The sequence below is a fragment of the Cydia strobilella genome, chromosome 8 (genome assembly GCF_947568885.1).
Source record: "Cydia strobilella chromosome 8, ilCydStro3.1, whole genome shotgun sequence".
Lineage (NCBI taxonomy): Eukaryota > Metazoa > Arthropoda > Insecta > Lepidoptera > Tortricidae > Cydia > Cydia strobilella.
In genome coordinates this window covers 3,924,066-3,939,223 of record NC_086048.1, presented here as the reverse complement: position 1 = coordinate 3,939,223, position 15,158 = coordinate 3,924,066, and the positions used below count along the sequence as shown (strand labels likewise).

At 41.2% G+C, this 15,158-nt stretch overlaps 3 protein-coding genes across 5 annotated transcripts in view; 1 reads left to right on the top strand and 2 right to left on the bottom strand.

Annotated features, from left to right (window-relative positions):
- Window positions 1–2,005, bottom strand: part of LOC134743460 (mannosyl-oligosaccharide alpha-1,2-mannosidase IA-like) — a 154,067-nt gene extending 152,062 nt beyond the window's left edge. Inside the window, exon 1 of the mRNA XM_063676895.1 lies at window positions 1,279–2,005. Coding sequence (XP_063532965.1) covers window positions 1,279–1,890 — 612 coding nt within the window. The 5' untranslated portion in view covers window positions 1,891–2,005. The remainder of the gene's footprint in view (window positions 1–1,278) is intronic.
- The window catches only part of LOC134743454 (bone morphogenetic protein 1), a 477,569-nt gene that overhangs the window by 53,373 nt on the left and 409,038 nt on the right, over window positions 1–15,158 (top strand). The gene's annotated exons all lie outside the window — the stretch shown is intronic.
- Window positions 5,200–15,158, bottom strand: part of LOC134743453 (uncharacterized) — a 93,270-nt gene continuing 83,311 nt past the window's right edge. For all 3 annotated transcript variants that reach the window (XM_063676877.1, XM_063676879.1, XM_063676878.1), the window contains exons 3-5: window positions 10,760–11,056; window positions 9,906–10,025; window positions 5,200–9,649 (exon numbers count right to left, since the gene is read on the bottom strand). In XM_063676877.1, coding sequence (XP_063532947.1) covers window positions 5,459–9,649; window positions 9,906–10,025; window positions 10,760–11,056 — 4,608 coding nt within the window. In that variant the 3' untranslated portion in view covers window positions 5,200–5,458. The remainder of the gene's footprint in view (window positions 9,650–9,905; window positions 10,026–10,759; window positions 11,057–15,158) is intronic.

Below are 15,158 nucleotides of genomic sequence, written 5' to 3'. Positions count from 1 at the left end.
AGAAGAATTATGGAATTCATTAAATTTGCTATTTTGAGAGAATTGATAATATAGTAGGGCCTCGATAATCTGTACACAGTATAATCCAAACATTGCTGTAATCCGAACTGCTAAGGGACCCTTTTCTTTAAGGGACAAAGCGTTTGCTTGGTCAATAAATAGAACCTGGCACACTGAGTAACACGAGTTTTTAAAATGATATCGCATTTTACATCACAATTATGTAGTGTGAAGTTACTTTGTTAATAAGTTTCTTTGTTTTTTTTTGTAATTTTGGAGTCTAATTACACATTTTTTTCAGAAAATATCTATGTTTTATATCTGACATAATATAATCTGAACACTCGTGAGTCCGAAAAGGGGTTGTTTTTTTAAAGTACGGATTTTTGAGGGCCTACTGCACTCCAAAAATTCCATTATTTCACAATTGATATAAAAGATACTTATTTTTTGATGATTATAAATTTATAACAGAGCATACAAACTTGCTATATTAATTATTTAATATGGTTTGATAAAGCTACACTACTAAGGTTATACTCAAATTTTTATCAAACTGATAAGTTGGTATTATTTTTCAATTACAAAAAACTATTTTCAAGTTATCTAAATTATATTAAAATATGACCACGGTTGTAACCAAAGATAGATATAACTCCGTAATAGATGGATACAGTCTAAAGAAAAAACGTGCCTCGAAAATCAAGAAAATTTGATTCTCGTTCAGAGGGCGCTACTAGTTTGGCTTACAGTCGTATAGATGGCGTTGACGGTTTCGTTTGTTATTTAACAATTTTAACGCATATCAGTGAAAGAACATGGGTCAAAATCATCAAAATAATTAATGCAAATAAAAAAATCATTTATCTATATTTAAATACATTCTATCGTATTTTTATAAATCTTCATTTTTAGTTTTAAAGTGTGTCGACAGATGGCAGTGAATTTACTGGGGTTACAAAATTTACTATGACAGTACCGCTCTAGTATAAGTTACTCTATGGTTGTAACAATTGAATACAAGTGACCGCTACTCACTCGGGCACTGTTAGTGCTTGAAAATGGAGACCTATGCTCTCCGAAACATGTCGCGCAAGTGGCTACCATACATATACATATGCGAGTGGCATACGTGAGTGAAACTGCAAAATGAGCTTAAAGTTACGTCTGAGTTAGGAGTTAGTCTCACGATAGTTTAAATTCGACAAATGATTAATAATAATTTGTGTATTTGCACAAAATTACCACTACATTAAATTGAATTTGTAAATGACTTACCTCTTTAACAACTCCTAGTTTATGCTTGACGTCCGGATCAGCATTTGAACTTAGCGCCACAACTGCATACTGGTTCTCAGAGCCTTCCAATTTAGGCTCAGACGGGGACACATTTTTGCTTGCAGCATTATTTCCTGCAGCAGGCTCCTCAAGAGCATCCACTGGCCTCTTACTTGTGCCTTTAGATGAGGAGGCCGAGGGTACAGCCTCAAACTGAGGCCTCTCCAGCACTTTCATGCCCATGTCCTCCTCTATCTTAGCACGCAGACGGTTCCTGTCCTCAGCCACGTGAGGATCTACCCCGTCCACCGACTCCCCGTGGTGAGCAGCCGCAGGAAAGTCTCCCAACTCATTCTGCGCCAGTGGAGGCGGCATCAGCAGCTCCGGCCCCGCTTTCTGAATACGTTTGTACACATTATACACACTATCGTTCACACTCGTGGAACTTTTGAACTCCGGCAAATAAAACAGCGCTCCTAGCCACACGATTCCGAATGTCAAAAGTACAGAAACAATCAAATATTTCTCCCGAAGGCGGAACGACCGCCGAGATATGGACGGCACTGGAACTCCGTTAACAAAGCGTTGGTACGATGGTAATATGCCCGTCATATTTACGTAAACAAATGCCCTAAGGTTCTACGGTAAATAGTTCGTGGATGACAGGTCATGCAGGCGACCCGTCACTAGCGGTCGCCATTAAACATCTGCCATCTGCCAAGCTGCCAACAGAGTTGAAGGAACACAGCGCGCTTTTCCAACAACGGAATACCGTACACAGTGTTTGACAGTGTTCTCGTCGTTTCGTTGTTAAGCGGACCGGATCGCCAAAAAGGTACACAATACAACACAGACAACACAGTGTCATCAAAACCGGTTTGGTAGAAAGTGTTATACAGATAAGTTATATTTTAGTGAGATACCATAGCAACTGCTTTTATTTCTACCAAATATAGTTTGTCAAAGGACTGTCTCATTTCAAACATAGACAGAGAAAATCATACTATCTTTGTCTTACACTATACATTGTAACAGAGAGAATCATACTATCTTTGTCTTACACTAGTTCTGGCACCCAAAAGAAAAGGATGAGTATAGTTTTTTTTTGTGCGGAAAAAGAAAAGTCGTGGAATATAAGGGAAGGGATCCAATTAGGGATTGCAAACTGGACTGGTTTTGAATCCGGCCGGATCCGGCCGGATTCTGGCTTTAATGCGGAGTTTGCGGATGAAAAAAATCATTAAACTTCACGTATTTTATTATGTTTTATAGCGATATATGCGAATTTAAGGATATTTTTCTAATGGATTAATAATACGACAGTTTTAAGTTTGGACTATGGGATTGTCCGGCCGCTCATCGCCACCGCAGAAAGTGGTCCACTTGTTTAGTGCCTCCGCAACAAACGGTACCTTAGATAAAATCCAAGTGACAGGACCCAGGGTACCGTGAGCCGAGGCAAGGAATGCTACCACTACCACTTCCACCTCTCTACAGCGACGTATTTCCAATCCAACCCTCCGTGACGGACTAGAAGAACAGCTTGACATCACTGCGTATTATTAAAATGCGCATTTAAAATACCTAGATTCAAGCGCAACCTTGCGACTTCGATTTCAAACGACTAAGTTGGAGCCGTTCAAATGTAACCGGAGCTCAAAATGTACATGATACGTGGCATATATAGCAAAAAACTTCCGCAGCAGAATAAGTGACACGTGCGCAGGTAAGCTGTCCAGGTGTTCCTTAGCCCCAACTTAGGCTAACCTTTTGTCTTCGAGTGCAGCAAGTGCAGCAACGACCCATTCCGGGAAAATTGGCGACCTAAAATATTTAGAGAAGACTTCTGAATGCATCGCAGATCAGGTAACAACACCTCAAAATCAAAAAGAGCTCGCATTTGGCAGGTATCCCCTTCAATGCTGGCACGAGTTTATTAAGGTCATTCAACACTGTCTCTGGATCACCCCCAATTTTCCCGTCATCCAAGTACCAAACATTTAGGGGTGAACCCAGAGAAGAAATAATCTTCTGTATCGCCAAGCAAAAGATGAGAGGTCCTAATGAAACATATTTTATTGTTAACTATTGTTCAAATTCCAACTTATGATCTTAATTGCATTAAATCACAAATTTGTAATGTCATTATAAAACTGGAACAATAACATTCTAAACAACACAAGTCGTGTTACAAAAATAGGATTAATTCAAAAATACCCTCAATAAAGGTACTACAAAATTAAATTACAACCTTTACAAATCTCACCCATAATACCCATATCGGCGATATCGCATGCGATTGTTGGTACATTTTTTTTCTTTGATTAGACTTGAGGGCGGTTGCTGATACATTGCGGCATTTGACCGATCGATGGAATCCGTTTTACCTCATTAGTAGCCGATAGGGTTCGCAAATCGAATGCAATTATGTAAACCAAGTAAAGATAAAAACATGCTGTAACTCGTTAGTCAAATAAAACTTCCTAAGTCCCGGAGTCATGTTTGCAGTTTTGAATTTTATTTTATTCCATTATATAAAGTTAAAAATTAGATTTGAATTTTATTATTTTTGGTATGATAAATCCTGTGATGCTTTTAAATTAAATTTAAAATTCTACTAAAAACAATTTTTTTTACCTGCGGTAACATTCTTCGAAGTGTCGTTTACATCGTCTACAGTGCCATCTATCTGTTTAATTTGGAACTCGATTGGAACGTCTGAGTAGTTCCTTTGTCAAATGCAGTGTGATATGCAGTGCAAGCCTACCTTCTCTATAAGTTTGTATAAAAACCGCCAGATGGCGTGCTAATTAAAAGTGCTTTTAGTTCAATAATAATTCAACAGATGGCGCTAATATTATCTTTGGCACTAAATATGATTACCTAGCAAAGATAGATATCTCTTTGTTACCTAGCAAATCTTGTTAGTAGAAAAAGGCGCGAAATTCAAATTTTCTATGGGACGAGAACATCGCGCCTACATTTTTAAAATTTTCCGCCTTTTTCTGCGGAAAAGATTTGCTTGACCAACTATACCCTATTTGGCAATGAGAAAATGCTCTACACAGCGAACGAAGGGGTTTACATTACGATTTTTCTGTCGGGCTCTACTTCAGGAACTGTTTAGTGTAATAAGATGTTTCTTATTGAGAAGGCAAAGAAGCCTTTCTGCCGCCTGAGATTGATTTCTGGTGTTGTTGTAGTAGGTGTACTGCCCGAAAATCAGGACCACTTAAAATAACAGTCCCATTAAACTTTGTCATTAAGGGTCGGTCGCACCAAACCGTATGCCACCGTTACCTATGTACGTTGGTGTCAGGTAAATGGGAAGTGTCACAGTTACAGTATTGTATACGATTGGTACGGTGACACATGTCATCTCAATACAATTTATAAACTTAAATATGTTTAAGGCAAAGATAGATATAACTCCGTAATAGATGGATACAGTCTAAGGAAAAAACGTGCCTCGAAAATCAAGAAAATTTGATTCTCGTTCAGACTTCACTTCAGTACTGTCGTATAGATGGCGTTGACGGTTTCGTTTGTTATTTAACAATTTTAACGCATATCAGTGAAAGAACATGGGTCAAAATCATAAAAATAATTAATGCAAATAAAAAAAAAACATTTATCTATATTTAAATACATTTTATCGTATTTTTATAAATCTTCATTTTTAGTTTTAAAGTGTGTCGAAAGATGGCAGTGAATTTACTGGGGTTACACAATTTACTATGACAGTATTGCCTTAAACAAGAAGCCAAATCTCGCAAAATTGTATTGAGGTGACATGTGTCACCGTATCCATTGTGTTTGAAAAATACTTTGTGGCGTTTATTACCTAGTTCGCTAAAATAATTATTGCGGTTGTGCAACTGGCCTGGCCCTAGGGTACGTTGAACAATAAAACTGCAATCATAAGCTATGAAATTGTTTATTTTCATGAATTTTAATTTTATCGTAACAAAAATACATTTTTATATAGTTTAAAATTTCTATAATTAACATTCTAATCAAAATTAAGTAGCTCAGTTAATCTAAGTTAAAATTACGGATTTCATATTCTCGAGTGAGATCAGTCAATCTTATTTTAAAATTATATTCGTTGACAATTTACATTGTCTGATGACTAATTAGATGAGTTGATTAAAATTTATCTACAGTATTAACTACAACGCTATGAGTGGGGTTTGAACCTTGACATGTAAAAGTCGCAGTCAGGACAGTACATGGCTGGAGAATTTATAGACTTTTTACGACACAGGTTACAAAGAGCCTTATGTCCTATAAGCCCTTGGTTTTCTCCATATCCATTTCCATTCATCTGCGGAGGTATTGGAGATTCCGTTCCACCTTTCGTGCCAGGTTCAAACGATACAGATTTCTTCTGGATCTGCTTTGGCGGCGGCAGATGCTGATAGGGATTGTAACCGCTTTGGGGATACTGAAATTGCTGCTCGCCATTAACAGGAGAGTTATCGTTCATGGGGTAGATCCTCTGTTGCTGCGTGTTGGCATAGTGCCTCAGATCAGCGCCTCTGTTCTGGTTGCCATCAGGGTAGTAGTTCTTCTGATATGTGGCGTTGTAGTCTAGAGGCGCTTCCCCATGAGGCGGTGGGACTCGTTGGTAAGGCGATTGTGTGTAATGGTTTGTATTTGTACTGTTCTGTGGGTATCGATTAGAGTAGTCAGAGTTCGCGTAGCTAGTCGGTGGGCTGTGGTAGCTTTGGTAAGCTGGCGAGTTGGTGGGCACGCTTTGGTATGGTGAGTTCTGAGGAAACTGGCGGTTTGTGTTGTAGTTATTGCTAGGCAGTGGAGTGGTGGAATGCTGCGGTAATCGGTGGTAGTAAGCGTTGTTCGGTGGTTGAGTCTGGTGCATTTGCGGCGGTGCGAAGGTGTTAGGAACGGTTCGGGGCAGTTGCTTGGTGGCATAAGCGGGGTTGTGGGTCGGCGTGAGTCTGTTCGCGGGATTTTGACTAAAGTTCGGTGGGCTTGAGTTGTTGTTCGCGTAGACTGCCGGCGGCTGGGTATATGGTATGGGGTTTGACGTGTTCTGAGTGTTGTTTGGTAGTGCTTGATATATCTGGTTGTTTCCAGGGCTTTGATTGTGAGGAGGCTGCACCGGTGAGTCGGTGCGGTACAATCCTGTACTCTTTTGATTATTGAACTGTTGTTGAGGCCTGGTTTGCGCGACCTGATACTGTGGATAACCGTTTTGTACTCTGATGTAGTCGGCGTGTGAGTTATCATTTGGCACAAAAGAGTTCTGAGAAAGGGAGGATATTGTTGATCGAGACGACTGGCTGTCGAATGATTCTGTTCTCTGTAACGAAGGCTTTTCTGACTGTAGTGGCAAAGTTGTTAATTCGGGCTTGTTCATGGCTGATTTTAGAACACGTTCCAGGATTGGGTTAGGAATATAGCTATCATCCTCTTGATCTTCAGCAGTAGCCACTAAAATGACCTGATCGCAAAAAGATACCGACTTCTTCTTCGGTTTAGCCCGGTCGTTGTAGATATTACTGTTGCTAGTCTTCTGCTCGCTAAAGTCGTCTTCCATCTGTTTAGGATCGATGGATGAAGCCGAAGCACGTCGGTTATATATACCGGCGTTAGACTGGTTCGAACAGTTAATTACATCTCTATTGGCACTCATACCTACAAATCCTATATGAGATCTTTCTCCGTCTGAAGAATTTTGTGCGCTATTCTCAAATCTAGAGGCAATGTTTCTCACATTGTTGCTGTTAGTTGAAACAGCTTCACTTGGGCTTGAAAGTTGTCCCTCGAGGGAACCAGACCTTTTCAATTTTAATGCCGCCTGTTTAGCCTGCAGCTCCTTAAGCCAAATATCAGCACTGCTGTTGTTATTTGTCTCAATCTCGTTCATTTGCGATAGACATTCTTCGTTTCTTAGGATTTGATTTCTCTTTTCCTGCAACTGGGCCAACAGAGAACCTTTGGGAACGTCTCGTTCTTCATCGGTTTGTGCGGTGATTGCATTATGGCTGGAGTTTTGAATGCAGTTTAACTCATCTCGCAGAGGTGTCAAATCAATAGGCGGAGGAGGAGGTGGGAATTCCTCACTTGGTTGCCGTGAGTGATTGACCGAGTTCATTGGACTGGGGTAAGGCGGCAGGTCAAGCATTTGAGGAGATCTGCGCATGGGAAGGGCGCAGTCGACCACATCTACGCCATTGTCAAACGCGTGGCTAAGATTTTGCATATGACTGCGAGATGGTTGAATGGGTGGCATAGTCTCTCTCTTAATAGGACTTTGTTCTTGGTGAATCATCGCTTTCGTAATGACTGTGTGGAAATTATGGGAGGGAGAATCTTCAAGCCGGTTGTAATGAGGATTTCCATCGTAGCTTGACGGCAAGAATGGCAGCGATTGCGGCTCGTCCCCGTACTGTTCCGAGAAACCACCGTCTTCCGGGTCATCGTGAGGGTAAGGATAATCTCCACGGCCCGCCATTGGCACTGGTGGTGGTGGCCTCGACTGTAAGTTGTGCTCTATCACTTCGGACTCGAACTTAGGCCCGCTAAGCTGGGAAGTGGTTCGCAGCGGGGGCGGCGGAGGCACTTTGGCCGCGGTTAGCATCTTGCCAGCACTGCCGTGGAAACTCTTTCTCATCAACTTACTCCTCTCGAGGTTGGGGTTTGTGCCGCTTGCTGCCGAATACTCCAAATGTCCTTCAGACAAGTACCCACTCAAATTCGATTTATCGTCAGTCTTTTTCCTTCCCACATCTCCGTCATCAACGGATGAGACCCGCTTTTCCTTATTGGTTGGTTCATTCTTGCCGTCGGCGCCCTCAGTAAGATCAGGCATTGATCGGTTTTTCCTTCGAATTAAACCACCCATCAACAATTTTCTGCGAATCTTATGTTGTTTCTTATTTGCCTTTTTATCTTCTACAGGCTCTTCTTTCTTTTCCGTCGCTACTGTTATTTCTTTTCTCGCTCGTCCTCGATCTTCACTTCTCGAGCGCTTTTCTCTAACTTTCTCTTCGTCCCTCGACTTATGTCTCGGTGGGCGTTCGCGCGGAGAGCTATCCAAGTCATCGTCTATGCATTTGGGTGACTTCTTTGAAGATCCTTTCTTTTTGGGCAAGGTGGCGTAAATTTCGATTGGCGTAGTTGTCCTTTCTAGACCTCCCTTGGTGTTTCGAATGGGAGCGGCTTGTGGAATTTCCGTAACTCTGGTCATTCCAGCCATTCGTCGCTGAAGACTTCGGGCACGCATAACACATGTGTTGTGCTTCATCCGAGCGAATGTCATAGTATGCGGGTTGTTGTATGGAGCATCCATTGCAGCTCTGGCTTTAGATGCTGCCGCCTCGCATAGAACGAGAGCAGTTTCATAATCGGCCGCATCTTCGGCATGCCGAGATTTCTCAAGCAGTCTGTCTGCTTCTAGACATAAGGCTTCGCAGTCGCCTCGCGTCGTCAGTTCAGGAATTTGAGCCAACTGCAGGTTGTGTCGCAGGCCTTGTTGGAGGGGTAAACTGTCAGTTGATGACAAAGAGTAGGAATCGTAGCCAGCGTCACATGAACCGCCACTAGATAGTTCTCCTTTGCGGGTAGGGCTGCTTGGCACACTGCTAGGGCCACGGCCTCTAGTATACATGTAGGGACTCTCAACAGTAGATGAGGAAGCAGATGAAGCGCTGTTGCGGTCGCCGCTCCAGTTACCGGAGTCTCGTCTCGCTCGCGGACGGTCTTGTGTATCAGAAGCCGATCCAGTACTCAGACTTCGAGCTAATTGGGCTCTTCTGTTCGCTTGGACTTCGAGCATATTTTCTACAGCTTTTCGACTAACGTAGTCTGACTCATTGTCAGGGCCTGGCGTGACGGCTCGTCGCGCAAAGCCCGTGCTGTTTCTTTCTGGGGCCGGGGTCACTGCACGGCGAGGTTCTGGGGCAGGGAATGGCACTACATCTTTAGGAGCATGGCGGGTGTCACACGGCGTTCCATCTACCGCAGCATACAGGAGGAGCAGGGGTTGGAATCGCCCTCTCCGGCACTTGTCGACGACGTGTGACCATTCCGGTCCGATTTCTTTGACGTCAGCGTCGTCGAAGTATATCCATAGTCGCAGTTTGCTATGGAAGAAGAAGGTGGAGTAGTGCTTTCCGTAGTAGGTTACGAGGCCTACGAGGCGGTGTGTGGCTCGGGCTGCCCAGGCGCGGTCGACGCATGCGTGGAAGGCATCGGTGGGGCGGAGTTCTGTGCCCAGGGCGGCGTATACGGCCGCCACGTGGTCAGCGTTAGGCCTTTCAGAGTCCCAGACCATTCCGATAGAGACTACCTCAGGTCGGTTCATCAAAGTTCGGCAGATTTGAATTTTGGCTCCACAGGCGTTCTGTAAACAAACAACAAGAAATAAGTGATTCTTATTATGTTACAAATTATATTACGGTCTATTACATTTAGAAAGACGGTTTTATATATATTTTCTTCCGAAAAAGCATGCTTAGGTATATCCGCATAGTCATATCGGGATTTACACAACCACGAGGGCTGCTAAGTACAGACTCTACAATGCGATCCATTTGTTAAATAAACAGCATGGAGAGCAATTCAGACATGAAGCAACTAGATCATTTCTATGAACTTACCGGGCAATCTCTTATGTCGCCCATGCCGCCAGCCTTTCGCAGCAGCAGACCGAAGCCATCCCCATGTTCTCCGAGCGCTGCCTGCGCAGTCAGTGCTGTTGCTGACACGTAGTGTACCATCTGTAAATAAAAATTAACCTACATGTTCATTTCATCAGATCACTGGTTTAGTGGTGCACACTTCTACATATTTTCGTTTTAATAGGTATTATTTGTTGTAGTGTATATTAGAGATACCTATTATTATTTACAATGCATGTGCTCGAAAAGTGCGTTTCCTACGGAGCCATATCATGCGGAAAGTACTACTTTTCCGCACTAGTGCTTTTTGTTTTCAATTTTTTTTTACAGTACTTTTCGTGCATATGTCGAAAGTTTAAAGGGCTATATGTACTGTAAAACGTACGATACACGTGCGAATAGGTAATTCGCAACTCGAGTCGATTTAAAACACTCCTTTTAATGATTAAACTTATTTGCCATGATACGTTTTTTTATTTACTCGCACAATGCATAGTTTAACATTGTATGATACACGTGCGTAAAGATGAATTCCGACTCGTATTCCAAATTCCACTCGTCGGAAATCATACACTTTCCGCACTTGTTGCATAAATAGCTATTTCCAAACAATTGTTTTTTTATTTAAATATTTGAGTTATTTGACTAACCTAACACACCAAAATGTACAGTAGAGAGAAATTAATGTTATTCATTTCTCGTCTTTATTCCAACTCCACACAAAACTACAAATCTACTTTTATTATTTCAGACTGTTTAATGTTAGATAAGGTGTGATCTAAATTGTACTTAAATAATTGTTCTAACCACTCGTTTAAAAACACGGTAATTACCTGAGTAAACGGCAGCGGTTCCGACGTAGCCTGGCACGCGCCACACACCGACTGCTCAACCAGCATCATCGCAAACTTCCGATGTGGAACGCAATGCGGCGCTCTGCACGCATCATCGTCTCTTCTATCCCCCGCTGCTACATGAGCATGGACTCTCAGGAGTAGGTGCTCGAAGCACTCGCTAGCGTCGGCCATGCAACCGAGCTGGAAGCGGGCGCCGCCGCCGCCGAGCGCGCGGCGGAGGCTGTCGGCTGCCGGCGCGCGTTCTGCAGACCATTGCAGTTGGGCGAAGAGTTCCTGTAACAAGGGGAGAGTTCGGTTTGGTTCGGTTCGGTTTCAATGGCCAGAATTTGAAAGAACCATGTAAAGATTAAACTCTTGATTTAAGGTATTTTCTGAGTTTTTCAATGTCATTAAGACATCCAATCTAAAACTCTTGTTACACAATCAGCCCAAAGGAGTCTATTATCTCAAAACAAGGTGTTTTTGAGCTCTAGAACATGTTTCGCAAACGGTCACAATTCGCTTAAAAATATGCAAATCGGGAAGTCAAACAGTAAAATCCTTCTATAACTAAACTGGTACGGGAAATGTGTTAATATTGATTCTGCTAAATGCTTACGTGCGTAAAAAACGTTGAGGTCTGTTACTGGCTCTCCATAAAGAAAGTCTTGACCGGATCGGCGCTTAATCGAAAACGAACTTTAAGAATCTAAGTGAAGGGTTGGATTTCGTTTGGTTTGTTGGATAAGGCTGGTCGAAAACCGGTACGGCACGAACACGAGAAGGCAACTACGACTTTACCGTAAGTTGACAAAAAGGCGTATGTGCGTATAACCTTTTGGATATCAAATGATCATAAGTTGTTTTGGATTTAGCCAGGTAAAGGTATAGGTCACAAATACGCCGTGACCCCGAGTTGATGTTTTGATGTACAAACTTGCCTTAACACTTTTAGGTTAGGCTAAAACGCGAGTGAAGTGGGAAAGCAGGGACCAGTGTATAAAATGGTGTATTACGCAGGAAATTGTATTAAAGGTATTAAGCAGGTTTTACTGGACTTAGGTACTTGACTACACTCTACAAACATTTCCTACGCTCTGACGCTTTTGGACAATAGTCGCACGTGTTCAAAGTTGTACTCGCGGGAGTAGCGGGCTACTCGAATGACAGTTAACTTTTAAGTAAATAGGTACCTTTTTAAGTAGATTTTGAAATCTTATGCTCATTTTTTATTTTTTAACTAACTACGAAAATACAACCTACCCTTTTTAGTGTAAAGATCGGAAAGACAGATCTTATATCATTACACGAACATAAGGCTTATACAAGATGGCTACGATCATCCGGCGGATGAGCACGCAGCTTGCGTCGTGTCTTCCGCCGCGTACAACATCAACTGATATCAAATAGACTTTATCTCGTTGCAATAAGGATTACAAAAAGTCAGTTCATTGTATCAACTATTAGGTACAGGAAGAAAACAGAAACACCGGTGTGCAAAAAAACACAGCTTAAGTTGAGAGTTAACCTTTTCGACGGCGTGTCAAACACGAAAAGCTTTCATCCTCCAGACGCCACGTCACCGAAGTGTCAAAACTGAAATTGAACTTTATGCATATGCAATATGCATGTAGGTCTATGTTGCTCTGTGGTCTATGACGGATTAATCGGTCTTTGGCGTTGAACTTACGGTGCGTATATATCGGTCATTGGCGTCCAAAATGTTAGTCAAACTGACAAAGTTAATTTGTAATTTATATTAACGTAATTAGGTTAAGTAAGAGGCTTATGGTTTCAATAAGGTACATTTAATAAACGGAAACGCCTTCTGAAAATACTCGAGATACTTGCTAATTCCTTAATTAATAGTGCCCTATATAATAGCCGTATAATTGACCCCATTTGCTAGCAATTTATTTTTTGTAGCCATTTGAACGTTCTACCTACCAATTAAGGGATGTTTTTACTGTATTATATGATTTTTGCATTTGTAATTTAAGAACAGCACCGTTAATAGATATAATTCTCGTCGTCGTTATCTCGTTTTTTACACTTTTTTTTTTGTATTTTATCCTTTCTTTCTTAGTCATGTAAGGCAAGTAGAACGTAAATAGTCAAATGTATTTGTTTCAATGAAGTCAATCATCTCGTATTAGCCCACTCTTCCGCTAAGCTAAAGCAATAGACACTCTTGTTTGCCATCAAATAACCACTATCACGCGAATCGCAAGCTCTCTCACTATTGTTTTAAAACATTTCCAAAAGTTACTTTCTAAAGGTCACATTTTACTCATTAAATTAAAAAAAAAAATGTGACAGTTCTATGCTATTACAGTTGAAATTACAATAGATTGCAAAGGCTTTATACGATTCCATTAGGAATATCAAGCGAATTCGTTGTTCGACCGTTTTCATTCTTATAACAAACGACATACGATTGAAATTCGAATGATGCTTTTTGATTTAGTTATCTGTGGTGTGAATTTGATTGCAGCATATTGGATTGTTGTATAAAAGTTAGTTTCGAGCAATGAAAATTGATATATTCTTGTTGGTTTATATTGTCTGTGGCTTTACATAATGATAATAAATAAAATACGTTGCTGTATTCAAAGTTATTTTTGTTATTTCACTTTGTTAAAGGGCATATATGTATTATACCATCTTTAACATAAATTACTTAACCTATTCTGCCGATTGCCTGAAATCGCTCTACATACTTGTTAAACTATAGGTAATTTCTAATTAATTTCTAATTCACAAAACGGTGAATTTTTACAATTATACTTAACAATGTTTACGATAAAATTTTCTATGGAACCGCAAATTTTTTTCGCTATTTCGAGATTAGCCCAATAGTAAAAGTTGTTCAGTATGACCTACATATCCACCCCTCAAAGTGCGGTCAGACAACAAAATCACCCTAGATCGTTGCATACGTTGCGCTATCAAAACCAGATCAATTTGAAATCAATCGAATAGTTCTCCCGTGCATTCTTTTAGGTATGCGGATCGTGGCCTTTCAACCTGAACTTCAAAGAACAATGCCTGCACCGATATGAAGACCCGGAAGTAATGCATCAAACATGACGACATTGGGGCATTGTTGTGTGGGAATCTCCCATGCGCGTGACCTGGCTTGCGGTTTCAGTGCTCTTGAGGCTAGACTTAGACCGACTTAGGGAAAAGCTGGCAGCTTGATATGTCAGTTTTCTAAGGTTGAATCAGTGTAAGAGATGATCACGTTGTCTAGACAGGCTTGAGAGTCACATGGACCAGTCGCTAAACAGCTGTTCCCATACAATCGAAATTACGCCACAGAGTAAGTAATAGTATTATCAATTTATCATACAGAACGGCCACGCACCGCCCCGCCCCGATTCGGATTACCTCGTCCCGCGACAGCAGATTGACGAGCTTTTGACGAACGCCGTGACCAGTGACGCGTGTACAGACTACAGACCGGCCGTCACACATAGAAACGCAAATGATTTTTGATGTATGGCGTGTCCGCCCTGTGGTTACGCTCCCATTTTAAAGCGACAACCTTAAATAAGATAGATACCTCTACTCACTACTTGGTCTAATTTCTTTTTAGAACAAATTTTAGCAACAAAAACTAGTACCAGACATAGATTGTATATATATATGTTACTTGAATTATCATGTCAAATTCGTGCATTTTCAGATTTTCTAAGAAAATATGTCGTTTACAATGACACTCCTTCACTTTGTTCTGCTAAGTCGCTGCAGTTTACTTACAAGCAGATTCGAGATTTAGTTATTAGATCTGTTTCCAATATGATACCGATCTGTCTGTTCAAAAGTGACATTTCTTCAACCAAAAACGTCACTTCTGACACTGACAGATCTTATCATATCGGAAACAGATCTAATAACTAAAACTCCAATTGGCCTGTTAGGCAAACGTTACATAAATTTGTCTTAAGATAAGAGCTTCAACCAAAAGGCGAATATCTTTATATGATTTTTACATTCACACACAGCTTTGCCTTCCATACTTCATAATTAATAGCCAACGCTATTTGAAAGCCCACAGAAGCTCATCAATAGCAGCGCAAAAGCTTAGCTGAATCATGAATATAAATAACATGCATAATAAACTATCGTCACAAATTTCCTTTGAAACAATACACGATTGAAGCGACCACCAACCTACCATCATAACTTTACTATCCTTCACGTGCTTATTTGTTTAAGTTTAAGGTTTATTTTCACTTGGATGGTGTAGCACGTAAGTTGGCAGGCTGTACCGGAGGAGGCTTTGCGCTGGCGCATACTAAATCGCCTCTTTCGTTAGTATTCTCGACAAATTGCCTTTAGAGGACACAATGGCCGTAAGGGAGGTCGGCTGCTCGCCGTACATTACAAGTAC